Source organism: Erinaceus europaeus, chromosome 1 (assembly GCF_950295315.1).
Source record: "Erinaceus europaeus chromosome 1, mEriEur2.1, whole genome shotgun sequence".
NCBI classification, from domain to species: domain Eukaryota; kingdom Metazoa; phylum Chordata; class Mammalia; order Eulipotyphla; family Erinaceidae; genus Erinaceus; species Erinaceus europaeus.
The window spans coordinates 89,804,609-89,826,162 of NC_080162.1; the positions used below are offsets into that span (position 1 = coordinate 89,804,609).

The 21,554-nt window shown below is 45.5% G+C and overlaps 1 protein-coding gene and 1 long non-coding RNA gene across 2 annotated transcripts in view; both read left to right on the forward strand.

The window, feature by feature from the left end:
- LOC132538203 (uncharacterized) overlaps positions 1-21,554 on the forward strand; it is a 481,696-nt gene that overhangs the window by 106,712 nt on the left and 353,430 nt on the right. The window lies entirely within an intron of this gene.
- On the forward strand, positions 762-14,840 carry PIGT (phosphatidylinositol glycan anchor biosynthesis class T). The gene is made up of 12 exons (XM_007530856.3): positions 762-980; positions 1,457-1,634; positions 3,653-3,780; positions 4,079-4,179; positions 4,346-4,432; positions 4,938-5,025; positions 5,126-5,223; positions 5,314-5,479; positions 6,092-6,292; positions 13,095-13,260; positions 13,377-13,460; positions 14,147-14,840. Exons 1-12 carry the CDS (start codon positions 794-796, stop codon positions 14,397-14,399), a joined length of 1,737 nt encoding a protein of 578 aa, XP_007530918.1. The 5' UTR covers positions 762-793; the 3' UTR covers positions 14,400-14,840.

The following is a 21,554-nucleotide window of genomic DNA, read 5'->3' on the forward strand; positions in this document are numbered from 1 at the left end:
TAACTCTCTTTTCAGCCACCAGGTTCCAGATGCTAGCATGATGCCTACCAGACTTCCCTGGACAGACAACCCCACCAGTGTGTCCTTTTCCCCAGAAAAGGGTGTCGGCTTCCCCAGAGCCCCACCCTGCTAGGGAAAGAGAGAGAATACTGAGAGTCAGTGCCCATGTTCAGCGGGGAAGCAATTACAGAAGCCAGACCTTCCACCTTCTGCATCCCACAAGGACCTTGGGTCCATACTCCCAGAGGGATAAAGAACAGGAAAGCTATCAGGGGAGGGGATGGGATACAGAGATCTGGTGGTGGGAATTGTGTGTAGTTGTACCCCTCTTATACTACGGTTTTGTCAGTTTTCTTTTTATAAATAAAAAATTTAAAAAAAAAGAAAAAAGTTAGGCCACTGGAGTATCACACCAGTACAGAAGGTGCTGGGAATAAAACCTGGGAACCCCAGGCATGTAATTCCCGTTCTCTACCAATGGAGCCATCTACACAGCGCAAGCGCTTAATGTTATTAAGCATTTTCTCGTGGGTGGGAATAGCGATTTGTGTGTATGTAGGGAGCTAAATCCGGCCCCCAGCCATGAAATATACCCATCGCCCTTGATGCCCTTCCCCAAATGAGCAAGTGGCAAGCTAGTTGCAGAGGCTCTATTCAGAAAAAGCAGTAGCCCCGGACAATCGTGCCCCGGTTTCCGGTAGGGTGCCGGAAGTCTATCTTCACGCAGTCTTCCTATTGGAGGTTGTCATGTCGTGGGGGCGGGCGCAGTTGGGAGGCGGAAGCAGCCGCAGGCATGGTGGCTGCTGTGCGGCTGGCTCTGTCAGGCCTGTGCCTCCTGGGACTAGTTGACCTGGGCCCCGCGGAGCCCCCGCGCGATAACTTGCGGGAGGAGCTCGTCATCACACCGCTGCCTTCTGGGGATGTGGCCGCCACATTCCAGTTCCGCACGCGCTGGGATTCAGACCTGCAACGGGAAGAAGGTGAGCGAGCGAAACATGGGAAAGGTTTCTGTGGCACCTGCCGGATTTGGGGTAATGGCAAACCCTGGGGGCAGGGCTCCTAGTGTGTGCGTGGGGAGCATGGGGTACCTGATAAAGAACTGTTGCACAGGCGGTGAAACTGAGCACCGGATAATGGGCACTGGTTGCTCCGGTGTTTTAGTCCAGTGTCTTGCTTAGGTTCTCCAGGCTGCCATTCTTCAGTTAGAATCCTTTGTCAACAGCACTGATGATTCTTCTGGCAGTTACCATTTATCCTGGGTGCTGGGCACAATGCTAAGTACTACAAGAAGTTGATGTAGAGAGCTAAAAGCTCTTGTTCAAGATCACATTGCTACTAAACGAATCTGAATTGGGATTCAAATCTCTCGGACCCAGGAGAATGATATCTACAGCTTTTTGGGGAGGACTAGTACCCTTCCTCAAAGATCATTACTCACCTGCTTCCCTGCTTGCAGTGTCTCATTACAGGCTCTTTCCCAAAGCTCTGGGGCAGCTGATCTCCAAGTATTCTCTTCGGGAGCTACACCTGTCATTCACACAAGGCTTCTGGAGGACTCGATACTGGGGGGTACCGTTTCTGCAGGCTCCATCAGGTGCAGAACTCTGGGTCTGGTTTCAAGACACCGTCACTGAGTGAGTGCTCGTCTTGAGTCCTGTTATAGACCCTGGAGGGAATGTGACTGGGGACATTGTTGTCATCCTGCCACTGCCTTAGATAACAGGAATTCCAACAAGCAGCAAGTTCATGGGGGATAATATTGGTGATGGAAGAAAGAAGCAGAACCACAAGCTGACAGTCTTTACTTTATTGAATATAATTACTTCCCCTAATTCTTCCAGGGGTGAGTAGCACATGTATTTCTGTAGAAGTAGTTAATAGATCATTGGAAATTACATGTGTATAAGGTAGCATAAAACTATAGTAAACTGGATAGCCTTTTAAAATACGTTCACTCATATTAATCACCTGTGATTTCAAATTGGTTTATAAGTTAACTGATCTCTGTATTAGAGGAGTTAATTAAAAATTTTTCTTTTGTTTATTTTAAATATTTATTCCCTTTTGTTGCCCTTGTTTTATTGTTGTAGTTATTATTGATGTCGTTGTTGGATAGGACAGAGAGAAATGGAGAGAGGAGGGGAAGACAGAGAGGAGGAGAGAAAGACAGACACCTGCAGACCTGCTTCACCGCTTGTGAAGGGACTCCCCTGCAGGTGGCGAGCCAGAGACTTGAACCGGGATCCTTACACCGGTCCTTGTGCTTTGCGCCACGTGCGCTTAACCCGCTATGCTACCGCTGGACTCCCCTGGGCCAACTTTTTAAAATCATTTTAAATTTCAGAGAGAGAAAAAGACAGAAGGAGGGGGAAAAAAAAACACCACAACACTGCTCTGTTTTTCATGGAGCTTCCCCCATTGGCACAGGGATCCCATTGGTGCTAGAGCTCAAATTCAGGGTCTCAAACATGGCACAGTGCTTGCCCTTCAGGGTAAGTTATTTCTAGGACCCTCGACAATCTTTTGCTCAGATCTTTTCAATTGCTCCAGTCCTTAGCTATCAAATAAATCTTGCAAATGTGAAACTTAAAGTCTCTATCCAAAACATATCCACATTTCATGTGATGTGCACAACATTAACCCACATGGCATTTCCTCAATTGTTAAATTATTTGCTGTTACTTAAATTTGTCAATTTTCAAGGTGGCTTAGCAGGTAAAGTAATACCTATGCTACTCTGTAAGTAGTGGCAGCATTCAGTGGTTCTCAAATGAGCAGCAAGCAGAGACCTTCAAACTTTAAAATTCTTCTTACTTTTTCCTCCCATTTGCTGTGCTGCTATTCATTTTCCTTGGTTCATAATTGCCTGAAGTATGGAACCAATGTTTTGATTCCTAGTCTTAAGTTTTTGTCACATAGAGCAAAGTTGTGTTCCTGATTCTCCTAAGGAAAAACACACAAACAGCAACCTCAACAAACAACTAGCTGTTAGGGAGCATCATGAACAGCACCAGGGGGAGCTCCATGGATATTGAAGTGGTACTTTGGTGTCTCTGTCCTCTCGCAAGATGAGAGTGAGAAAGACGCGGGGACATCTAGTTTAAATTGGTGTTTTGTGGTGTCCTAGAATGACTGTTTTCCTTTGTTCAATAACCTTTTGTAGATGTAAGACAGAAGGACTTTGAAGATAGAACTAGAACTTGGATTCAGGCTCAGTTTTCACAAGAAATTCTGTAGGTTTGTCCAGCTTAGGACAGGACAGTGAGCCAGTTAGTTTCTGAGCTGTGGGGCATTTTATACATTATTGTGGGGTGTTCATACATGGCCCAGATTTTCTCCCTATCATCAGGCTGCCCACAGCCTAAAGAGAGAAAATGCTTAGGAAAAAATTACTGTCATTATCTAGCTGCTTCCCAGGGGCCTGGTGAGAGGATCAGAGGGTCAAAATGCAGCAGCACGGATATTAGCTGTGGTTGAGAAGGCCAGGAAAAAATTCATACCTGGGAGTGGGCTGAGCTGGGGCATTGATACTGTTTCATTTTCATCAACTAGCCAGGATAGCTAATGGCTTGGCAGCCAACTGCAGGTTTTGTGGGAGGGGTGCCTTGAAGAGTCAGCCCGGGGCAGTGAGTGGATTTGTCTTTCCATCCAGTGTGGATAAATCTTGGAAGGAGCTCAGTAATGTCCTCTCAGGGATCTTCTGCGCCTCTCTCAACTTCATCGACTCTACCAACACAGTCACTCCCACTGCCTCCTTCAAACCCCTGGGGTTGACCAATGGTGAGATTGCCCCTCCCTCCTTGCTTTCCTCTTTTCCCAAACCTTGACTTCCTTTCCCCTTCTCTCCCTCTTTCCTCAGCTGGACCTTTAAATCATAAATCTCTTGGGTGGACAGAAGCCCTGAGACTACGATGTCTCTGCATTGTCTTTTCTCAAGAGGATCTAGGCCGTCCCGCCCCCCCCCCCCCCCCCATGTCCTCCAGTTGAGACTGTCGAGTTGTGATGCTTCATCTCTAGAGTGTGGGTCCTGAGAAGTGAAGTCTTAAGGCCCACCCCAGAAAACTTCTGTTTCCTTCAGGTACTGATCACTACTTCCTCCGCTATGCTGTGCTGCCCCGAGAGGTTGTCTGCACTGAGAACCTCACACCATGGAAGAAGCTCTTGCCCTGTAGTTCCAAGGTGAGACCACAGTGACCTGAGTGTGTGGGAGCCTGACAGAGTGAGTGAAGTTGGCAGGTGTCCCTTCACTGCCTGACAGCCAGTGTACATTTACCATTATCCTCTGTCTGATGTCCAGGTGCCCAGTGTGAGGCACTGACCTTCTGTCTCTTTCCACTTTTTCCAGGCGGGCCTATCTGTGCTACTGAAGGCTGATCGTTTGTTTCACACTAGCTACCACTCCCAGGCGGTGCACATCCGTCCCATTTGTAGAGTAAGTCATTGGGGAGAGGAGCTGGCGTCATCCAGGAGTTCTGTGAAGAGCTTGCAGCCCTGTGTGGTAGATGTTAAGTGGTAGATGCTATGCTGATCATTTAGTGCCTCAGCCCTGAACCAAGGAAACTTGAGTGGTTGCCTGGCTGTGGTTGAATAAATCTTTGTTATGGTGCACAGTGGTTAAGGACACTACTCGTATGGGCACAGAGTATGGGCACAGAGCTCAGTTTACTTGCCAGCTGGCATGACCTTGTGTGCATAATTTAACTTCCCCCAGCCTGGTTTCCTCATCTGTCAAAGGAGAAAAAAAGATGATACCAGCTCAGGGTTGTTGTGACTCATATAAAGCTACTGGCACAGGGTCAGACGAGCCAGTAGTGGATGGTAGCAAATCGATGGATGGGAGGAGACATAATAGGAACTGAGTCCAGAGAGGAGTCCCTGAGGCTATGTGGTTGGGGGAGTGACATGTCCTCACTGCTGCCATCTGGCCCTTGTGGTAGAATGCACGCTGTACCAGCATCTCCTGGGAGCTGAGGCAGACCCTAACTGTTGTATTTGACACCTTCGTCATGGGGCAAGGGAAGAAAGGTAAGTTGCCTTGGCAACTAGTCTCTATCCACCCCTTGCTAGTACTGCTCCATCTATGCAAATTAGCCCAGTCCCCATGACCTTGCTCTCTGCTCCTCAGATTGGTCCCTCCTCCGGATGTTCTCTCGCACCCTCACTGAGCCCTGCCCCCTGGCTTCCGAGAGCCGAGTCTATGTGGACATCACCAGCTACAGCCAGGTATCAGGGTCTCCATCCATGTGCATCACCCCATTCCTAAGGCCAGCCTGCCCCTGTGCTCACTTCCTAACCCCACCCTTGTGTTCTCAGAACAATGAGACTCTGGAGGTGAGCCCACCCCCCATCACCACATACCAGGACATCATCCTAGGTACCCGGAAGACCTACGCTGTCTACGATTTGCTTGAGAAAGCTGTGGTCAACAACTCCCGCAGCCTCAACCTCCAGCTCAAGTGGAAGAAACCCCCAGGCAGTGGTAGGTGGGCTCTGAGCCATAGTGAGCCGTAGTTTTCATCTTCAGCACCAGGTGAACTTGTGTTTAGACACAGCCCTCAGACATCCTGGTTCTAATTCCACCTCTTCTGAGCTCTGTGACCTCAGATGGGTTCCTGACCTCGCTGCCTCTTGTAGAAATTGAAGTCAGTAGTGCCTTGTGGATTTGGATAAGATAATGTAAAACAGAGTTTGTTCACACATTCCTTTAATCAGTTCATACTTTTTTGAAGACAGAAGAAGCCCTGCTTTCAAGAAACATAATGTCTGCTAGCTGTGGCCAGTGTCAAACAATTAGGATTATGTTCAATGTTAAGGAAAAGTACATAATGTCACAAGATACCTGGTTTGGGTTGGGAGAGGCAAGGACCACAGAGCACATATAAGTACTTAGTAAAAAATAGGGATTGTGTTAGTGACGATGTGAACTGGGAAGACAGGGATGACTCCAGAATATAGGTTTCTCTTCTAGTTCTGACAGCAGAGTTTCACCTCCTTCCCTTTCTGGTTTGTAGTCTCTGAACATGGCTCGGGGAGTGGGGGTGGGAGTGACTCTCCTTTGAGAGCTGTTGACTGTTGACTTTTCTCTGCACAGAGGCCCCACCCGTGCCCTTCCTGCATGCCCAGCGATATGTGAGTGGCTATGGGCTGCAGAATGGAGAGCTGAGTACGCTGCTCTACAATACCCACCCCTACCGGGCCTTCCCTGTGCTGCTGCTGGATGCTGTGCCCTGGTACCTGCGGCTGTATGTGCATACCCTCACCATTACCTCCAAGGGCAAGGAGAATAAGCCAAGTGAGCTCTGAGTCCCTAACAAGGCCCCTATCTTCTCCTCTCCCTTGGGAACTCACTTTCCTTCATACCAGATGCTGTAGGTTCCCCAACGGCCATTTCATGGATATTTCTAATGTACCCCTGAAATATGACACAGGCATAAGAAGTTAGGAGTAGTTTGAAAAATGGAAAGGGCAGCCTCACTATGCCAGCTTTGCAAGTAATTTGTAAAGTGAAAATTATTAGTGCATGTAGTGCTGGTGAGTCTTTTTTTAAAAAAATGTTTATTATTTTTATTAATTGGATAGTCAGCCAGAAATAGTGAGGGTAGGGGAAGATAGAGAGGGAGAGAGAAAGGAGACACCTGCAACACTGCTTTACCACTCGCAAAGCTTTCTCCCTGTAGGTGGGGACTAGGGGCTCTAACCCAGGTCCTTGTGCACTGTAACATGTGCGCTCAACCAGGTGCGCCACCGCCTGGCCCAGTGCTGGTGAGTCTTAATAGAACTTTATGAGCTGTGTTTTTCATGTTTTTATTTTTATTTATTTATTTATTTATTTATTTGGCCTCCAGAGTTATCATTGGGGCTCACTGCCTGCACTACAAATACACTGCTCTTGGAGGCTACTTTTTCCCCTTTTGTTGCCCTGTTATCATTGTTGTTGTTATTGTTGTTGTTGGATAGGACATTGAGAAATCAAGAGAGGAGGGGAAAACGGGAGAGGACGATAGACACCTGCAGACCTGCTTCACTGCTTGTGAAGTGACCCCCCTGCAGGTGGGGAGCCGGGGGCTTGAACCGGGATCCTTACAGCGGTCCTTGCGCTTCATGCCATATACGCTTAACCTACTGTGCTACCTCCCGGGCCCCTTTTCTTATCTGTTTCACTGATGTTTTCCTCCTCCCCAGTGCCATGGGGGCACATCACTCTCCGATGACTCATGGACCCTTTCATGGTCAAAGAGTTAGCAAGCAAAATAGTTTGGGATGCAAAGAAGATAGTAGAGCTGGAGTTGATGGATTTTGCTTCTTTGGGAGGGTAGAGAGGTGTCCTTTAAAAAAAAAAAATTGCCATGGGAAATCGGGCAGTAGCTCAGCAGGTTAAGCTCAGGTGATGCAAAGTGCAAGGATGAGCAGAAGGATCCCTGTTCGAGCCCCAGCTCCCCACCTGCAGGGGAGTCACTTCACAGGTGGTGAAGCAGGTCTGCAGGTGCCTATCTTTCTCTCCCCTCTCTCTGTCTTCCCCTCCTCTCTTCATTTCTCTTTGCCCTATCCAACAACAATGACATCAACAACAACAGCAACAATAACTACAACAACAATAAAAAACAATAAGGGCAACAAAAGGGAAAACAAAACAAAACAAAAAAACCCTGCCTTATCCCACCTGCAGGGGGAGAGCTTTGAGAGTGGTGAAGCAGTGCTGTAGGTGTCTCTCTGTCTCTTTCCCTCTCTATCACCTCCTTCCCTCTCAATTTCTGGCTGTCTCTATCCAATAAGTAAAGATAAAGAAAAAAAAATCCCTATATGGTGTGGAGGTGGAGAGGTCAGTAGATGGCTCACCAGGTAGAATGCACACTTTACCATTCTCAAGGACCCGTGTTTGAGCTCCAGAGTCACCACTAGGTACACTGAAGGGGAAGCTTCAAGAGCAATGGTACTGTGATGTCTCTCCTATCTGTCTTTCTCTTCCTGTGTGAAGGGGAAGCTTCAAGAGCAATGGTACTGTGGTGTCTCTCCTATCTGTCTGTCTTTCTCTTCCTGTCTGTATCTGATCCTTTATCTGGAAAAGAAGAAAGGAGGAAAAATAAACAAACAACAAAAAACCAAACCCACAGTCCTCTAGGAGTGGTGGATTCACATAGGTACAAAAAGCCTCTACAGGAAAAAACAAATCTCTTTGTACCCCATTCTTTTTTTTTTTTCCACTAGTGATTTTTAAAAAAATATTTTCTTTTTATTTATTTATTCCCTTTTGTTGCCCTTGTTGTTTTATTGTTGTAGTTATTATTGTTGTCATCATTGTTGGATAGGACAGAGAGAAATGGAGAGAGGAGGGGAAGACAGAGGGGGAGAGAAAGACAGACACCTGCAGACCTGCTTCACCGCCTGTGAAGCGACTCCCCTGCAGGTGGGGAGCCAGGGGCTCGAACCAGGATCTTTATGCCGGTCCCTGCGCTTTGGGCCACGTGCGCTTAACCTGCTGCGCTACCGCCCAACTCCCACCATTAGTGATTTACAAGTTTGTAAGATAAAAGGGGTATAATCCCACACCACTCCCACCTCTGCCACCAAAGTTCTCCCATGGTAACCACCATAGTTCTTCAAGGTCATAGTTATAGGATGATTATATACAGACTTTTTTTCAAGTTATTTAAATGTATTTCAGTTCTCTATATTCAGCTTTTAAAAAATCTTATCAGTGGTTTAATATTGATTTACAAAATTATGAGATAATGGGGATAATCCCAGACTGTTCCCACCACCAGAGTTCTGTGTCCTCATTCCTTTCAATTGGAAACTACAGTAGTTGTCCCAAGGTCACAGATAACAGGTTGTATTACTTTTCTTTTTTAAAAAATTTTTTTTGAAGATTTTATTTATTTATTAATGAGAAAGATGGAAGGAGAGCGAGAAAGAACCAGACATCATTGTCATACATGTGCTGCCGGGGACTGAACTCAGGACCTCACCCTTGAGAGTCTGATGTCCTATCCACTGTGCCACCTCCCAGACCACTTTTTTTTTTTTACATTTATTTATTTTCCCTTTTGTTGCCCTTGTTGTTTTTCATTGTTGTTGTAGTTATTATTGTTGTCGTCGTCGTTGTTAGATAGGACAGAGAGAAATGGAGAGAATAGGGGAAGACAGGGGGAGAGAAAGATAGACACCTGCAGACCTGCTTCACCACCTGTGAAGTGACTCCCCTGCAGGTGGGGAGCTGGGGACTCGAACCGGGATCCTTCGCTGGTCCTTGTGCTTTGCGCCATATGTGCTTAACCCACTGCACTACCGCCCGACTCCCCTTCTTTTTCTTTTTTTCAACCGCTCAGCTCTGGTTTATGGTGGTTTAGGGGATTGAACCTGGGACTTTGGAGCCTCAGGCATGAGAGTCTCTTTGTATAACCTTTATGGTATCTACTTCTGCCTGCTTATTATTTCCATAACTGCCTATATTTATATATATTTGCCCATTTACTTTATGGTCCTACCTTCTCTTCCTTTCTAAGTCACACCTAGACCTATTACTATTTGATAATGTCCTTTTTCCTCTTCTCTTTGTGGGTCCTGATGAATTGGAGTTCAGAGCCCTCTGGTCATCTTCCCCTAATATTTCTTCCCTTCTGGGAGTATGGGCCAACATTTTTTATGGGGTGCAGAAGGTGGGAGTTCTGGCTTTTGTAATTGCTTCTCTGCTGGACATGGAGTTGGCAGGTCATTTCAACCCCAGCCTATTTCTGACTGAAATTATCCCATAGTTGTCTTTCTTTTCCTTACTTACTTCATTAATCATAATCACTGCCAGTCTCACCCATTTAGTTCCAAAGGACACATTATAGTCTTTAAAAAACCTCTGAATTGTACTCCGTTGATTGTATGTCCTGAGGCCTTTATTTATTTTTTTCCTATTTATATATGACTCAGAGTTGAAGGTGGGAGAACCTTTAACAATAGAATAAAAATCACTGATTCCTAACAGGGTTTCTATACCCTCTCCCTGATATTTTTAAACTTTTAATCAGGAAAATGAGAAGACACCACAGGAACACATGGGCCATTTGGGCAAAGGTGGCTGGCCCCTGGATGAAGCTGACGCCCTTTTTTATTCACTTCTGGGAGTGGTAGAGTCACTTAGGCACAACAGGCCTCTGTAGGGGAAAAAAAAAATCTTTGTGTCCCATTTTTTTTTCCTCTTTTCTTTATTAAATTAGTGATTTCCAAGATTATAAGATAATAGAGGTATAATCCCATACCACTCCCACCACCGCCCAAGTTCTGTCCCCTGCCTCCCCACCCCCATGGTTACCACCATAGTTCTCCCAAGCTTACTGCCTTCACTTGCTTTTGTCCCATTATTTTTCTAAAGAGGAGTTGGTATTTACTGATTTTCTGTTAGGGGCCAGAGGCATAGCAGCAAAGCATTTGTTTTCTCTGGAGTAGAGAGAAAATGATAATAAGGAAAGTGATTTAGGAAGAAAGCGATAATAACCCTGACTATCCAGACATCAGCATCAGGTTTTCTTTGAATACCTGTGTTGTGGCCCATATTTTAAAACCTGTGGTTCACATAATTTTACTTATTTTCAGAATGATTGTTTGTACTGCCTTCAAAAATCTCAACTTCAAACACTCTACATATGTTTGTTTTGTCTACTTTTTATGGCTTCAAATGCATATCCAAATGCAGTTCTGTAATAAACTACTGTGTACCCACCTGCCAGCTTCAGTAGTCTCCAGCTCCCTACTGGCTCGTTTCATCTCTCTTCTTATTTTCTTCTGCCAGAGTATCATTTTTTAAAAGTCGTTTTATTAGGGAATTAATATTTTTTTTTGTTTTTTTTTTTCCCTCCAGGGTTATTGCTGGGCTTGGTGCCTGCACCATGAATCTACCGCTTCTGGAGGCCATTTTTCCCCCTTTTTTGTTGCCCTAGTTGTTGCAGCCTCATTGCGGTTATTATTGCCATTGTTGACATTGCTTTGTTGTTGGATAGGACAGAGAGAAATGGAGAGAGGAGGGGAAGACAGAGAGAAAGGGGAGAGAAAGATAGACACCTGCATACCTGCTTGCGCCACGTGCGCTTAACCCACTGTGCCACCACCCAACCCCGGGAATTAATAGTTTACAGTACAGTTGTTAATGCATAGGTGTAGTTTCTTATATCCTTGCAATAGGTGTCTGCAAAACACTGCTGGTGTATCTTAAAAACAAATTCTAGACATATCAATGTTTGTTAACTACTTCAGCATGTTATTAATAACAATTAAAGGACTTACAAAATATAACCTATCACTATCACTCTTGCTTTCCCCAGTAGTTTTTTTCTCTCCTTTCTATAATTTTTTAAGTTTTTATTTTTTTATTTTTTTTTATTTTTTAAGTTTTAAAATATATTTATTTTTATTTTAATGAGAAAGAGAGAGGAAGAAAGACAGAGAAAGACTAGAGCACTGCTAAGCTCTGGCTTATGGTGGTGCTGGGGATTTTACTGCAATCTTGGAGCCTCAGGCATGAAAAGTCTTCTGCATAACCATTATGCTCTCTCCCTAGCTCCTTTCTATTTTTTATTTGATAGGACAGAAAGAAATTGAGAGAGAAGAGGGAGTGAAGCTTCCCCTCCCCCCCAGGTGGGGAGCAAGGGCTGGAACCCTGGTCCTTGCACATGGTAATGCGTATACTTAATCAAGCATGCCACTGCCCTGCTCCTTTCCTCAATAGTCTTTTTTTTTTTTTAATTTTTAAAAAATATTTATTTATTTATTCCCTTTTGTTGTCTTTGTTGCTTTATTGTTGTAGTTATTATTGATGTCGTCGTTGTTGGACAGGACAGAGAGAAATGGAGAGAGGAGGGGAAGACAGAGAGGGAGAGAGAAAGATAGACACCAGCAGACCTGCTTCACCACCTGTGAAGCGACTCCCCTGCAGATGGGGAGACGGGGGCTTGAACCGGGATCCTTACTCCAGTCCTTGCGCTTTGTGCCATGTGCGCTTAACCCACTGCGCTACAGCCTGGCTCCCAATAGTCTTAAAATAAATTTATAACTGCTTTGTTTGAGCTAGGATCTAAAAAGGGCCCTTGCTTGCATTTTCTGGATGTGATCTTAAGATTCTTTTTCTTTTTCTTTTTTTTCCCTCCAGGGTTATTGCTGGGCTCGGTGCCTGCACCATGAATCCACGGCTCCTAGAGGCCATTTTTTCCCCCCTTTTTGTTGCCCTTGTTGTTACAGCCTCGTTGTGGTTATCATTATTGCCATTGTTAATGTTGTTTGTTGTTGGATAGGACAGAGAGAAATGGAGAGGGGAAGAGAAAGATAGACACCTGCAGACCTGCTTCACCGCCTGTGAAGTGACTCCCCTGCAGGTGGGGAGCCGGGGGCTCGAACCGGGATCCCCATGCTGGTCCCTGTGCTTTGCGCCACATGTGCTTAACCCACTGCGCCACCGCCCGACCCCCCCATTCTTTCTTTTTAAATTTGTAGAGCAGACATAAACCTTAAAGTTGATAGAAAATTGGGCTGATGTACAGAGTTCCCATATATCCCCTCTCCCCACTTCCTGTCCCAGTTTCCCCTATAATTAACAGCTTGCATTAGTGTGGTACTCTGAAATGTCTTTTGATCTATAATGGTTTCCACTTTAAGAAAAAAATCAATTTGTTGGGAAATTGGGTCATTTGTTGTATAGCATGTCTCATATTCTGGATTTGTCCTTGTGCTGGTGCTTAAGGTGTCCCTCCATCTTCTATATTTCTTGTGTATTGGCAGCTAGATTTAGAAACTTGATTAGATTCAAGTCTGATATTTTTGGCAAGAAGACTTCCCAGGTGGTTCTGTGAACTTCTGTTGTATCCTGATATCTAGTGCCTCAGTTTTGGCTATGTGAAAACTGGTTTGATGAACCTGTCCTGGGATAGCTGCCCTGGAAGCATCTCTGTCCTTTCCTGAGACCCGACTTCCTTCCCTGAGCCTGTCTGGCTCCCATGATGCATAGCCCACCATCTGGGTATCCAGACTTAGACCCCAGTGACTCAGTAGGCATGGGGTAGGAGAGCTGATGATCTGACCCCAGCAAGGGTGTATGGCTGATTCTTGCCTATATCCAGGTTACATCCACTATCAGCCTGCTCAGGACCGGCTGCAGTCCCACCTCCTGGAGATGCTGATTCAGTTGCCACCCAATTCAGTCACCAAAGTCTCCATCCAGTTTGAACGTGCACTGCTCAAGTGGACTGAGTACACCCCGGATCCCAATCATGGCTTCTATGTCAGGTGGGCTTCACTCCTACTTGCTGTTCCCAACCCCCCCCCCCCCCCCGACCTACCATCTCTGCCACTTCTCTTTGCTTGGGGAATGTGGCTCATGGAATATGTCTGCTTCTCTGCAGCCCATCTGTCCTCAGCGCCCTTGTTCCCAGCATGGTGGCAGCCAAATCTGTGGATTGGGAGGAGAGCCCCCTCTTCAACTCCCTGTAAGTGTGACTTTAGTTGCCTGCTTCAAGGGGGGAATTGATAGATGACCAGGTCCCTGCAGGGTAGGTCAGGGCTAGCGCTTGGGGGGGCCCTCTTCTAAAAAAACGTGTAGATATAACCTAGCCCTATTGGAAACCCTAATATCTATATTTGTACAGACTTTAAAACTTGATTCTTAAGTAATAAAAGATTAGGGAAGAATAGTATTCTATAGTCTATATTTACTCATTGATTCACTTAGCAATTATTTACTTGAGCACTTGTCAAATTCCAGTGCTCCTCAGAGATAGCTGGGTGAACAGTAACCAGACAGACTTGCCCCTGGCCGGCTAATACTTTCGTTTGGAGGGGAGATTCTCTTCTAGAAAGGGATAGGGTCAGGGGTGGTGCTAGGAGTGTCCCAGGAAGGCTTTTTAGAGGAAATGATCTTGAAGCTGAGTCCAGAAGGCTAAGGAGCCAGACAAATGAAGGTAGGACTCCTTTCCTCTTCTTCAGCCCAAGGCTGCACATTTAATTGAGGTTATGCATTAAGCTTTCATAGAAGATGTTTTTTACTGAAAAGTTTCAAGACTGAGAAAACTGGGGCATCCTTACTTGGGACCACTGACCCAGTGCAGTCTGAGAATGGGGACAGGTGAAGTGGGAGGGGCAGCCAACTCCCACCTCACTCTCCGCTTGATGCCAGGTTCCCAGTCTCTGACAGCTCCAGCTACTTTGTACGGCTCTACACTGAGCCACTGCTGGTGAGCCTCCCAACGCCGGACTTCAGCATGCCCTACAACGTGATCTGCCTTACATGCACAGTGGTGGCCGTGTGCTACGGTTCCTTCTACAATCTTCTCACCAGAACCTTCCACATCGAAGAGCCTAGCACTGGCGGCCTGGCCAAGCGGCTGGCTAACCTCATCCGGCGTGCCCGTGGTGTACCCCCGCTCTGAGACTCTCCCCCTTTACAGCTGAGGCTGCTGCTGCTTCCTGGGGAGGAGTGTTGATGACCCCAAGTTCATCACTCTCTGACACTTGCTCTCTCCAGAGCTGATTCTTGAACCAAATTGCCCCTGGACTGGGCCAGGCCATGCTGTTCAGTTTAGTAGTCAGGAGCCAGATGTGGTGTCCAAATTTAAATTGACTTAAGACTTCTGCTCCTCAGCTGCACTTGTCATGTTTCAAGTGCTCAGTAACCAGAAGTGGATAGTAGATAGTGGCTGCTATACCAGAGAGCCTAGAAAAAGCATTTCTCAGATGCTTTTGTGCAAAAAGTTCCATTGAACTGTACTGACCTAGACAACAGGGTGTGCCCAAGAGTTTGTATCACTGTTTGGTGGATGGAATTTGCTGGCTGTGGAATTAAAAAAAAAAGCTTATTCTCTCTTATCCTCTGTTTGAGTCCTGGGAGTAGTTGTTGATGGGGACCTGTTTGCTGGATGCCTGAACAGAACCTCCAATAGCTCTCCCCAACATACCCTCAAAACCCCAAGAAAAAGCCCCTACCCTCTCTCTCCTGCCTCTTCTCACCCCTGTGAGACATTCCTTCTCATCTCCTACTCCTCACTCCCCCACCACCCTCTTCTAATTCCCATAACTCTCTGTGTTTGCTTTGGGAATGTTTATGTAAACATATCCATGAAAATGAATCATCCTCTGGGTGGCTAAAGAGGTGGAGGAACTCTGTGTGGTGGTTTTCTACCATAGTTGGAAAACTTGAAAGTAGTAAAGTCTCTTGGATCCAGACCCTGTGGATTCAGTTGGCCTGGGTGTAGCTCTGCTTTTGCATTTTTACCAGGCTCCTCAGGAACTTGGCATTATGGGTGGTCCTTAGGCCACCCACAGGCTCTGGAGCCAGGCTCATTGGGGGTGAACCTTGGCACCTGCCCACCTCCCTTTCTCTCATACAACCCACACCTTCTGTAAAACAGGTCCTAAGCAGACCCTCCTTCCTGTTCTTTCGGTTTCTCTGGTACACTTGGCATTAACTGCCTGAGTTACTTATGTTCTGTCCCCAACTCCTTTGTTTTGCCCATCATAGTGGGTTGGTTTGGAATACCCTCTTCCACTAACCATGCCTCTCTCAACTGCCTGACCCATTCTTCCTTCACACCACAGAAGGCATTGCTTCCTCCAGGAAGTGTTCCCTGCTTCACCATGCTGGTACAGGTAATCATCCCAACAGCTTCCACTACCTTTACATGTTTATTATCAATTAGCTGTTATGGCCCTTTAACCTCTATTACATGGCGGAGTTATTGTGACCCTATGGATTGTTTGTAACTAGTTCTTGATCCAGCTCAAAAAACTGAAGGGGTCAGACAGAAAACTCACAGTGTAGGGTGTGTGGTCTATCTAGGCTCAGACCCCCCTCATCACAGGGGATGTGGTGGGGAGGTGGAATGAAAAGTGACTGGAGTGAGGAAATGGCACATGTGTGAGACCCTCTGCAAAAAATAAAATTAAAAACTAAAAGAAATTGGAGGGGCTATGGTGCACCTGGTAGAGAGTACCTATTAGAATGCTCAAGGACCTGGGTTCAAGTCCCCACTCCCCACCTGCAAGGGAAAAGACTTCACAGGTGATGAAGCAGTGCTGCAGTTACCTTCCTCTCTCTCTCTCTCACCTGAGCACTGCTTATCTTTGGTTTATGGTGGTGCTGGGATTGAACTTGGGACTTTGGAGCTTCAGGCATGACAGTCTCTTTGCATAACCATTGTGCTGTCTACCCCCTCTTTCTCCCTCTCTACCTCCCCCATCCTTCTCAATTTCTCTGTTGCTATCTAAAATAAATATTTAAGAAACATTGGAACAAGATTGATAGCATAACTGTTATGCAAAAAGACTTTCATCCCTGAGACTCCAGTGTTCTGTGTTCAATCCCCAGCACCACTATAAGCCAGAGTTACGCAGTGCGCTGGTAGAAAAAAAAAGTTGTAAATGTTCAGTCAACAAAAGTTAAATGTACAGATGTATATGGGCTTTTCTGGATTGACAACTGGGGTCCGGAGGTAGGGAGGGGTAGATTGAGAGCACGTTAGAAACCTAAGTGTGAGGGGCTGGGTGGTAGTGTACCTAGTTGAGTGCACATATTACCAAATGCAAGAACCCAGGTTTGAGCCCCCACTCCCCACCTTCAGGGGAGAAGCTTCAGGAGCAGTGAAGCAGGTCTGCAGCTGACTGCCTTTCTTCCTCCCCCTCAATCGCTCCTTCCTCTCTCAATTTCTTTGTTCTATCAAAAGAAAAAAAAATAATAAAGGGGAGTGGGGAGGGGGGAAAAAGCCACTGGGAGTGGTGGATTTGTAGTGCTGGCACCGAGCCCCAGCAGTAACCCTGTTGGGAATTCAAAACAAAACAACCAAAACAACAAGAGTGAGCACAGCAGTCTTTAGTATAGGTGACGTCTGTGCAGACAACATAGATGAGGCTCTTAGGTCATTTTGCCAAGAGGCAAAACAACATACCAAGTGCTGTGTGTGCATATGTGTAGGAAGAGAAGTGAGTTAGGTTAGACCTTGAGCAAAAGCAAAGAGTTAAGATATTTTTGTAACAGTCCCCTACTTAAATTTAGACCTCCAGTGCATAGCTGACACTACATACAGTATCAAAGCCTATATATACATCTTTTCCTAAAACTATGATAAAACTAGGGACAGTAAGAGATTTTATTTATTTTTATTTTTATCAGCACTGCTCAGCTCTGGCTTATGGTAGTGTGGGGGATTGACCCTGGGACTTTGGAGCCTCAAGTATATGAGTCTCTTTGCATAACTGTTATACTATCTCCCCCACCCTACAGTAAGAGATTAATAACATTACCCCAGATGTGGTGCAGTAGTTAATGTGCTGGATATCCAAGTCTGGTCCCTGTCATCACATGTGCCAGAATGGTGGCGTGGCTCACTCTCCCCTTCTCTCAATTTTTTTTTTCTTTATTGAGTGGGTGGGAAGTGGGGTTAATGGTTTACAGTCAACAGTAAAATACAGTAGTTTGTATATATGTAACATTTCTATTTTCCTCATAACATTCTAACCCCCCACCTAGGTCCTCCTTCATCATGTTCCAGGAGCTGAACACCCCACCCCCAGAGTCCTTTACTTTGGTGCAATTTTCTCAAATCTTTTAAAAAAGAGATCAGCAGCTGTAACAATATATTGTAATACAAAGCTCTGTGAATGTGATCTCTCAAAATATTTTACTGCATATCATGCTGGATCGCCTTTCACCACTGGTAACAAATTGCAGAACTGGGAACCCCAGAAGTGGGGGGAAGGCTATTTCACTTGAGTTTATTTTCAAAGCAGTGATGAACTGGGTGTAAATGTGATGAGAATGAGGTGGGTGGATATCTGGAGCTAAATGATCTCAGCAGACTGTGGAGTGGGATGTCTCCCAAGAAGAGGCAGGAGATGTTTCCTGTATACCCCAGCCAAACCAGTACCAAGAAATGACTTCTGCTACCATGTCAGATGTGATCTGCTTGTCTCTCTAGGCCTCCTCCCTGGATCCCAGATTCATGTACTGAGAACACAAGCTGCTGATACTCCCCACCCCTACCTCAGACATGCTCACTTACAGTCAGTTCATCTCCATTAGTGGTAATTTCAGTGCTTTCACACCACACAACACTACATCAAGGTATGTGCCATGTGCACAACTTAGTCTCAGTATTGCGGTGTCACCTGCCCAGCCATCAGTTTCCCAGGCTCAAAACCTTGGGGCCATTCTTGATTCTTCTCTTATATACCCTTTGTGCACCCCACCAATAAACTCTTTTGCTGTCCAAAATAAGTTTAAAACTACCTGCAAAGTGGTTCAGTGGATAAAGCCTTGAACTCTTAAGTATGATTTCCTGAGTTTGATCCTCAGCATCGCATATGCCAGAGTGATATTTTGGTTCTTTCTCACCTCTCTCATATATAAGTCTTAAAAAAAAAAAAAAGGTGGGGGCTGGGTGGTAGCACACCCAGTTAAGCACACATAGTATGAAGTGCAACGACTGGTGTAAGGATCCCAGTTGGACCTCTGGCTCCCCACCTGCAGGGGGGTTACTTCACAAGTAGTGAAGCAGATCTGCAGGTGTCTGTCTTTCTCTGCCCCTGTCTTTCTCAATTTATCTGCCCTATCCAACAACAACAACAACAGCAGCAGCAGCAACAATAATAATCAGCAACAACAATGGAAAAGAGATGGTCTCCAGAAGCAGTGGATTTATCGTGCAGGCGCTGAGCCCCAGACATAACCCTGAAGGTAAAAAAGAAAAAAAGAGGAATATAATTCCTATGGGGGGGGGGGAATTCCCTTCTACCTTCTTCTTTTTTTGTGTGTGCTTACCCAGCACTTGTACAAATGTAAGGCAGTAACAGGATAAAAGACATTTAATTTCATACATATAGAGGCCTTAAAAATAAGAGTCAAGAGCTGAGGAGATAGGATAATGATTATGCAAAAAGAGTTTGATGCCTGAGGTTCTGAGCTCTCAGATTCGATCCCCAGCATCACCATAGGCTGAAGCTAAGCAGGGCTTTGGTTAAATAATAATAATAATAATAATTCAAATGGCTAGAGAAATAACTCAGCGGGTAGATGAAAGTTTGGCTTAAGTGATCTGCCCAACCCAAATCCTCCCGAATGTGAAGCATGCAGTCTGGGGTGCCCTGTCCTCTTCACCTCTTCAGTGCATTCGTTTCTAGGAATTCTTGTGACTCACTACCCAAGGGTATTTGCAATGTGACAGCAGTGGCAAATCAGTCATAGCTAGAGCTGTCAGTTCTCTGTGTAGTAGCTGGACAGGCGACATTGTAACGCTGAGACCAAGTCATGCACACAGCACATATCTTGGCTTGGTGTGGTGGGAAAACATTGAAGTCTATTCAATCCCTTACTCTTCTGAAGGAGGGGAGAGGGGTCTCTTGTTCCCTTTAGTGACAGAATTCAAGTGATGTGCACTGGCCATATGAGAGACACTGTGACCTGCTCTAAGAAGTGACAGGAGGTAGTTCAGGCGGAGGGGGAGATTTATGAATAGAACCTAGGGGTTCTCTGAGTTGCCTTTCTTCCTGATCTTGACTTCCTGGTCATCTTCCCAACGTGTGTGGTGTGAAGATGAAAGACAGGCTGCCCAAAATGTTCCGAAGTCACATGCTGATTGCTTTTTAAATTTTGATTTATTTTTGGCTAGAGACAGAAATTGAGAGGTGGGGGAGGTAGCGAGGAAGAAAAGGAGACACCTGCAGCACAGCTTCACAGATAGTGAAGCTCCCCTTTCCCGCTCTCAGGTGGGAACCAGGGGAGCCTGGGTCCTTGCATACTGTATTACATGCACTCTATCAGATGTGCCGCTGCCCAGCCCCCAAGTGCTAATTGTTTTGAATGGAAGGTAACTGAACCACAGCAGACCTAGAATGATGCTTTGCAAAATTATCTGTGTTCCCGGAAACAGAAAATCCTTCCCGTGGAGGTGAGAAATAGCCTTATCACTAGGCTAGAACTCACAAGGTCTTCTTCTCATGCATATATGGGTGAGTCTGCAACATTCCTTTTTAGTTGTTTTTTTTTTAAGTTTGTATTGCTTTACCACAAGTGAGCAGCACACAGTTGAATAATTATAAACATGACAAGCCCCAGTTCTAAAATGGAGTTATTAGGCTAGAATGTCCTCCTACGCTTAAGATATATTTGCTAAAACTGAAATTCACACTTCTGCTAAGAACTTTAATATTCCCAGGGAGAAACGACACTTAAAGAAGCAGAGGAAACTATTAACAAACTTGCTTCATTGGTCTAACTAATTATGCCATGAAAAGCTCAGGCAGTGAGCTACAGATACTGGCAGTGGTAAAGCAGCCTGGAGCACAAAAAGTGTTAGCGTCCAGGTCTTTGAGCATGCTTTCTGACTCTCTCTATCTGTCTTCTTCCCAATATGGTGCTACTAGGACAAAAAGGATACATGGTCAACAAGGGCAACAAAAGGGGGGGGGGGGAAAGGATACAAGGTGAGGTCTGCAATTAGTACAAATAGGGCAATTTACATAGTTGCTAGGATTATTATTGCTTAAATTATACTGCCCTCTGCTGGAGAATGAGTGACTCAACCATCACTTAGAAACTACTGGGAAGCTGAATTTAAGATACTCTCCTCACCTACTTCCTATTACAGTTCTCTCATTCACTCCAAAGCTAACCTTAGCAAAGCATGGACTGCAAAAACTGAATAAGGGCAAGAGACTGGCAGACTTTAACGATGAGTCTTTAGTCACTATCAGGCCATTCCACCAGCTGGGGCCCATTTCAGGGAGTCCTGAGATTCCCAAACAGACATGATGGGCCTAGACCTCGAATAAATCCCTCTCTCCATTGTTACCAGTCATCTCTATCAGGAACAGCACAATAGACCAATTTGTGGGCCCCCATAGGACCTTGCCCTCAACTTGGATCAACAATAGTAGAGAATGTTCCATCCTCCGAAGGGAGGCTGGATAGCATACTCTGCTACATCTGAGGAAGATGGGTCGATACTGGGGCAGCCTGGAATGTGCCTACTCATGACCACAGAATGTGAGCTCAGATCTAGAGGGATGTAGAGGTCACATAGGCTCCTAAGCTGATTATGGGCCCCAGATCACATCAAAATTGATGGGGATTATAGACAACAATATTTATACCCCTTCCCAATATCAGGGAGCTACTCTCTTCCCTGATCCAGCTTTCTGGTCCTTTTTCCAAACAAGACATCATCTCCCTAGACAATAACTTGGATCCACTGGCATATCAGATTTCAGGCTCAGAGGGAAAAAGGAAAAAGGAAAAAAACCAAAAGCTAGTATAGCCAAAGGCCCTTTGGAATATAACTAAAATATGCCTACTAGCTATCTACAAAATGGAGGACCACCCCCAACTCTTTATCTGCACTATTTCAGCCTTTAGGTCCATGATTGTTCAACAATTTGTTTGGTTTTGTATGTTAACTCTCTTTTCAGCCACCAGGTTCCAGATGCTAGCATGATGCTGACCAGACTTCCCTGGACAGACAACCCCACCAGTATGTCCTAGAGCTCCACTTCCCCAGAGCTCTTCCCCACTAGGGAAAGAGAGAAACAGGCTGGGA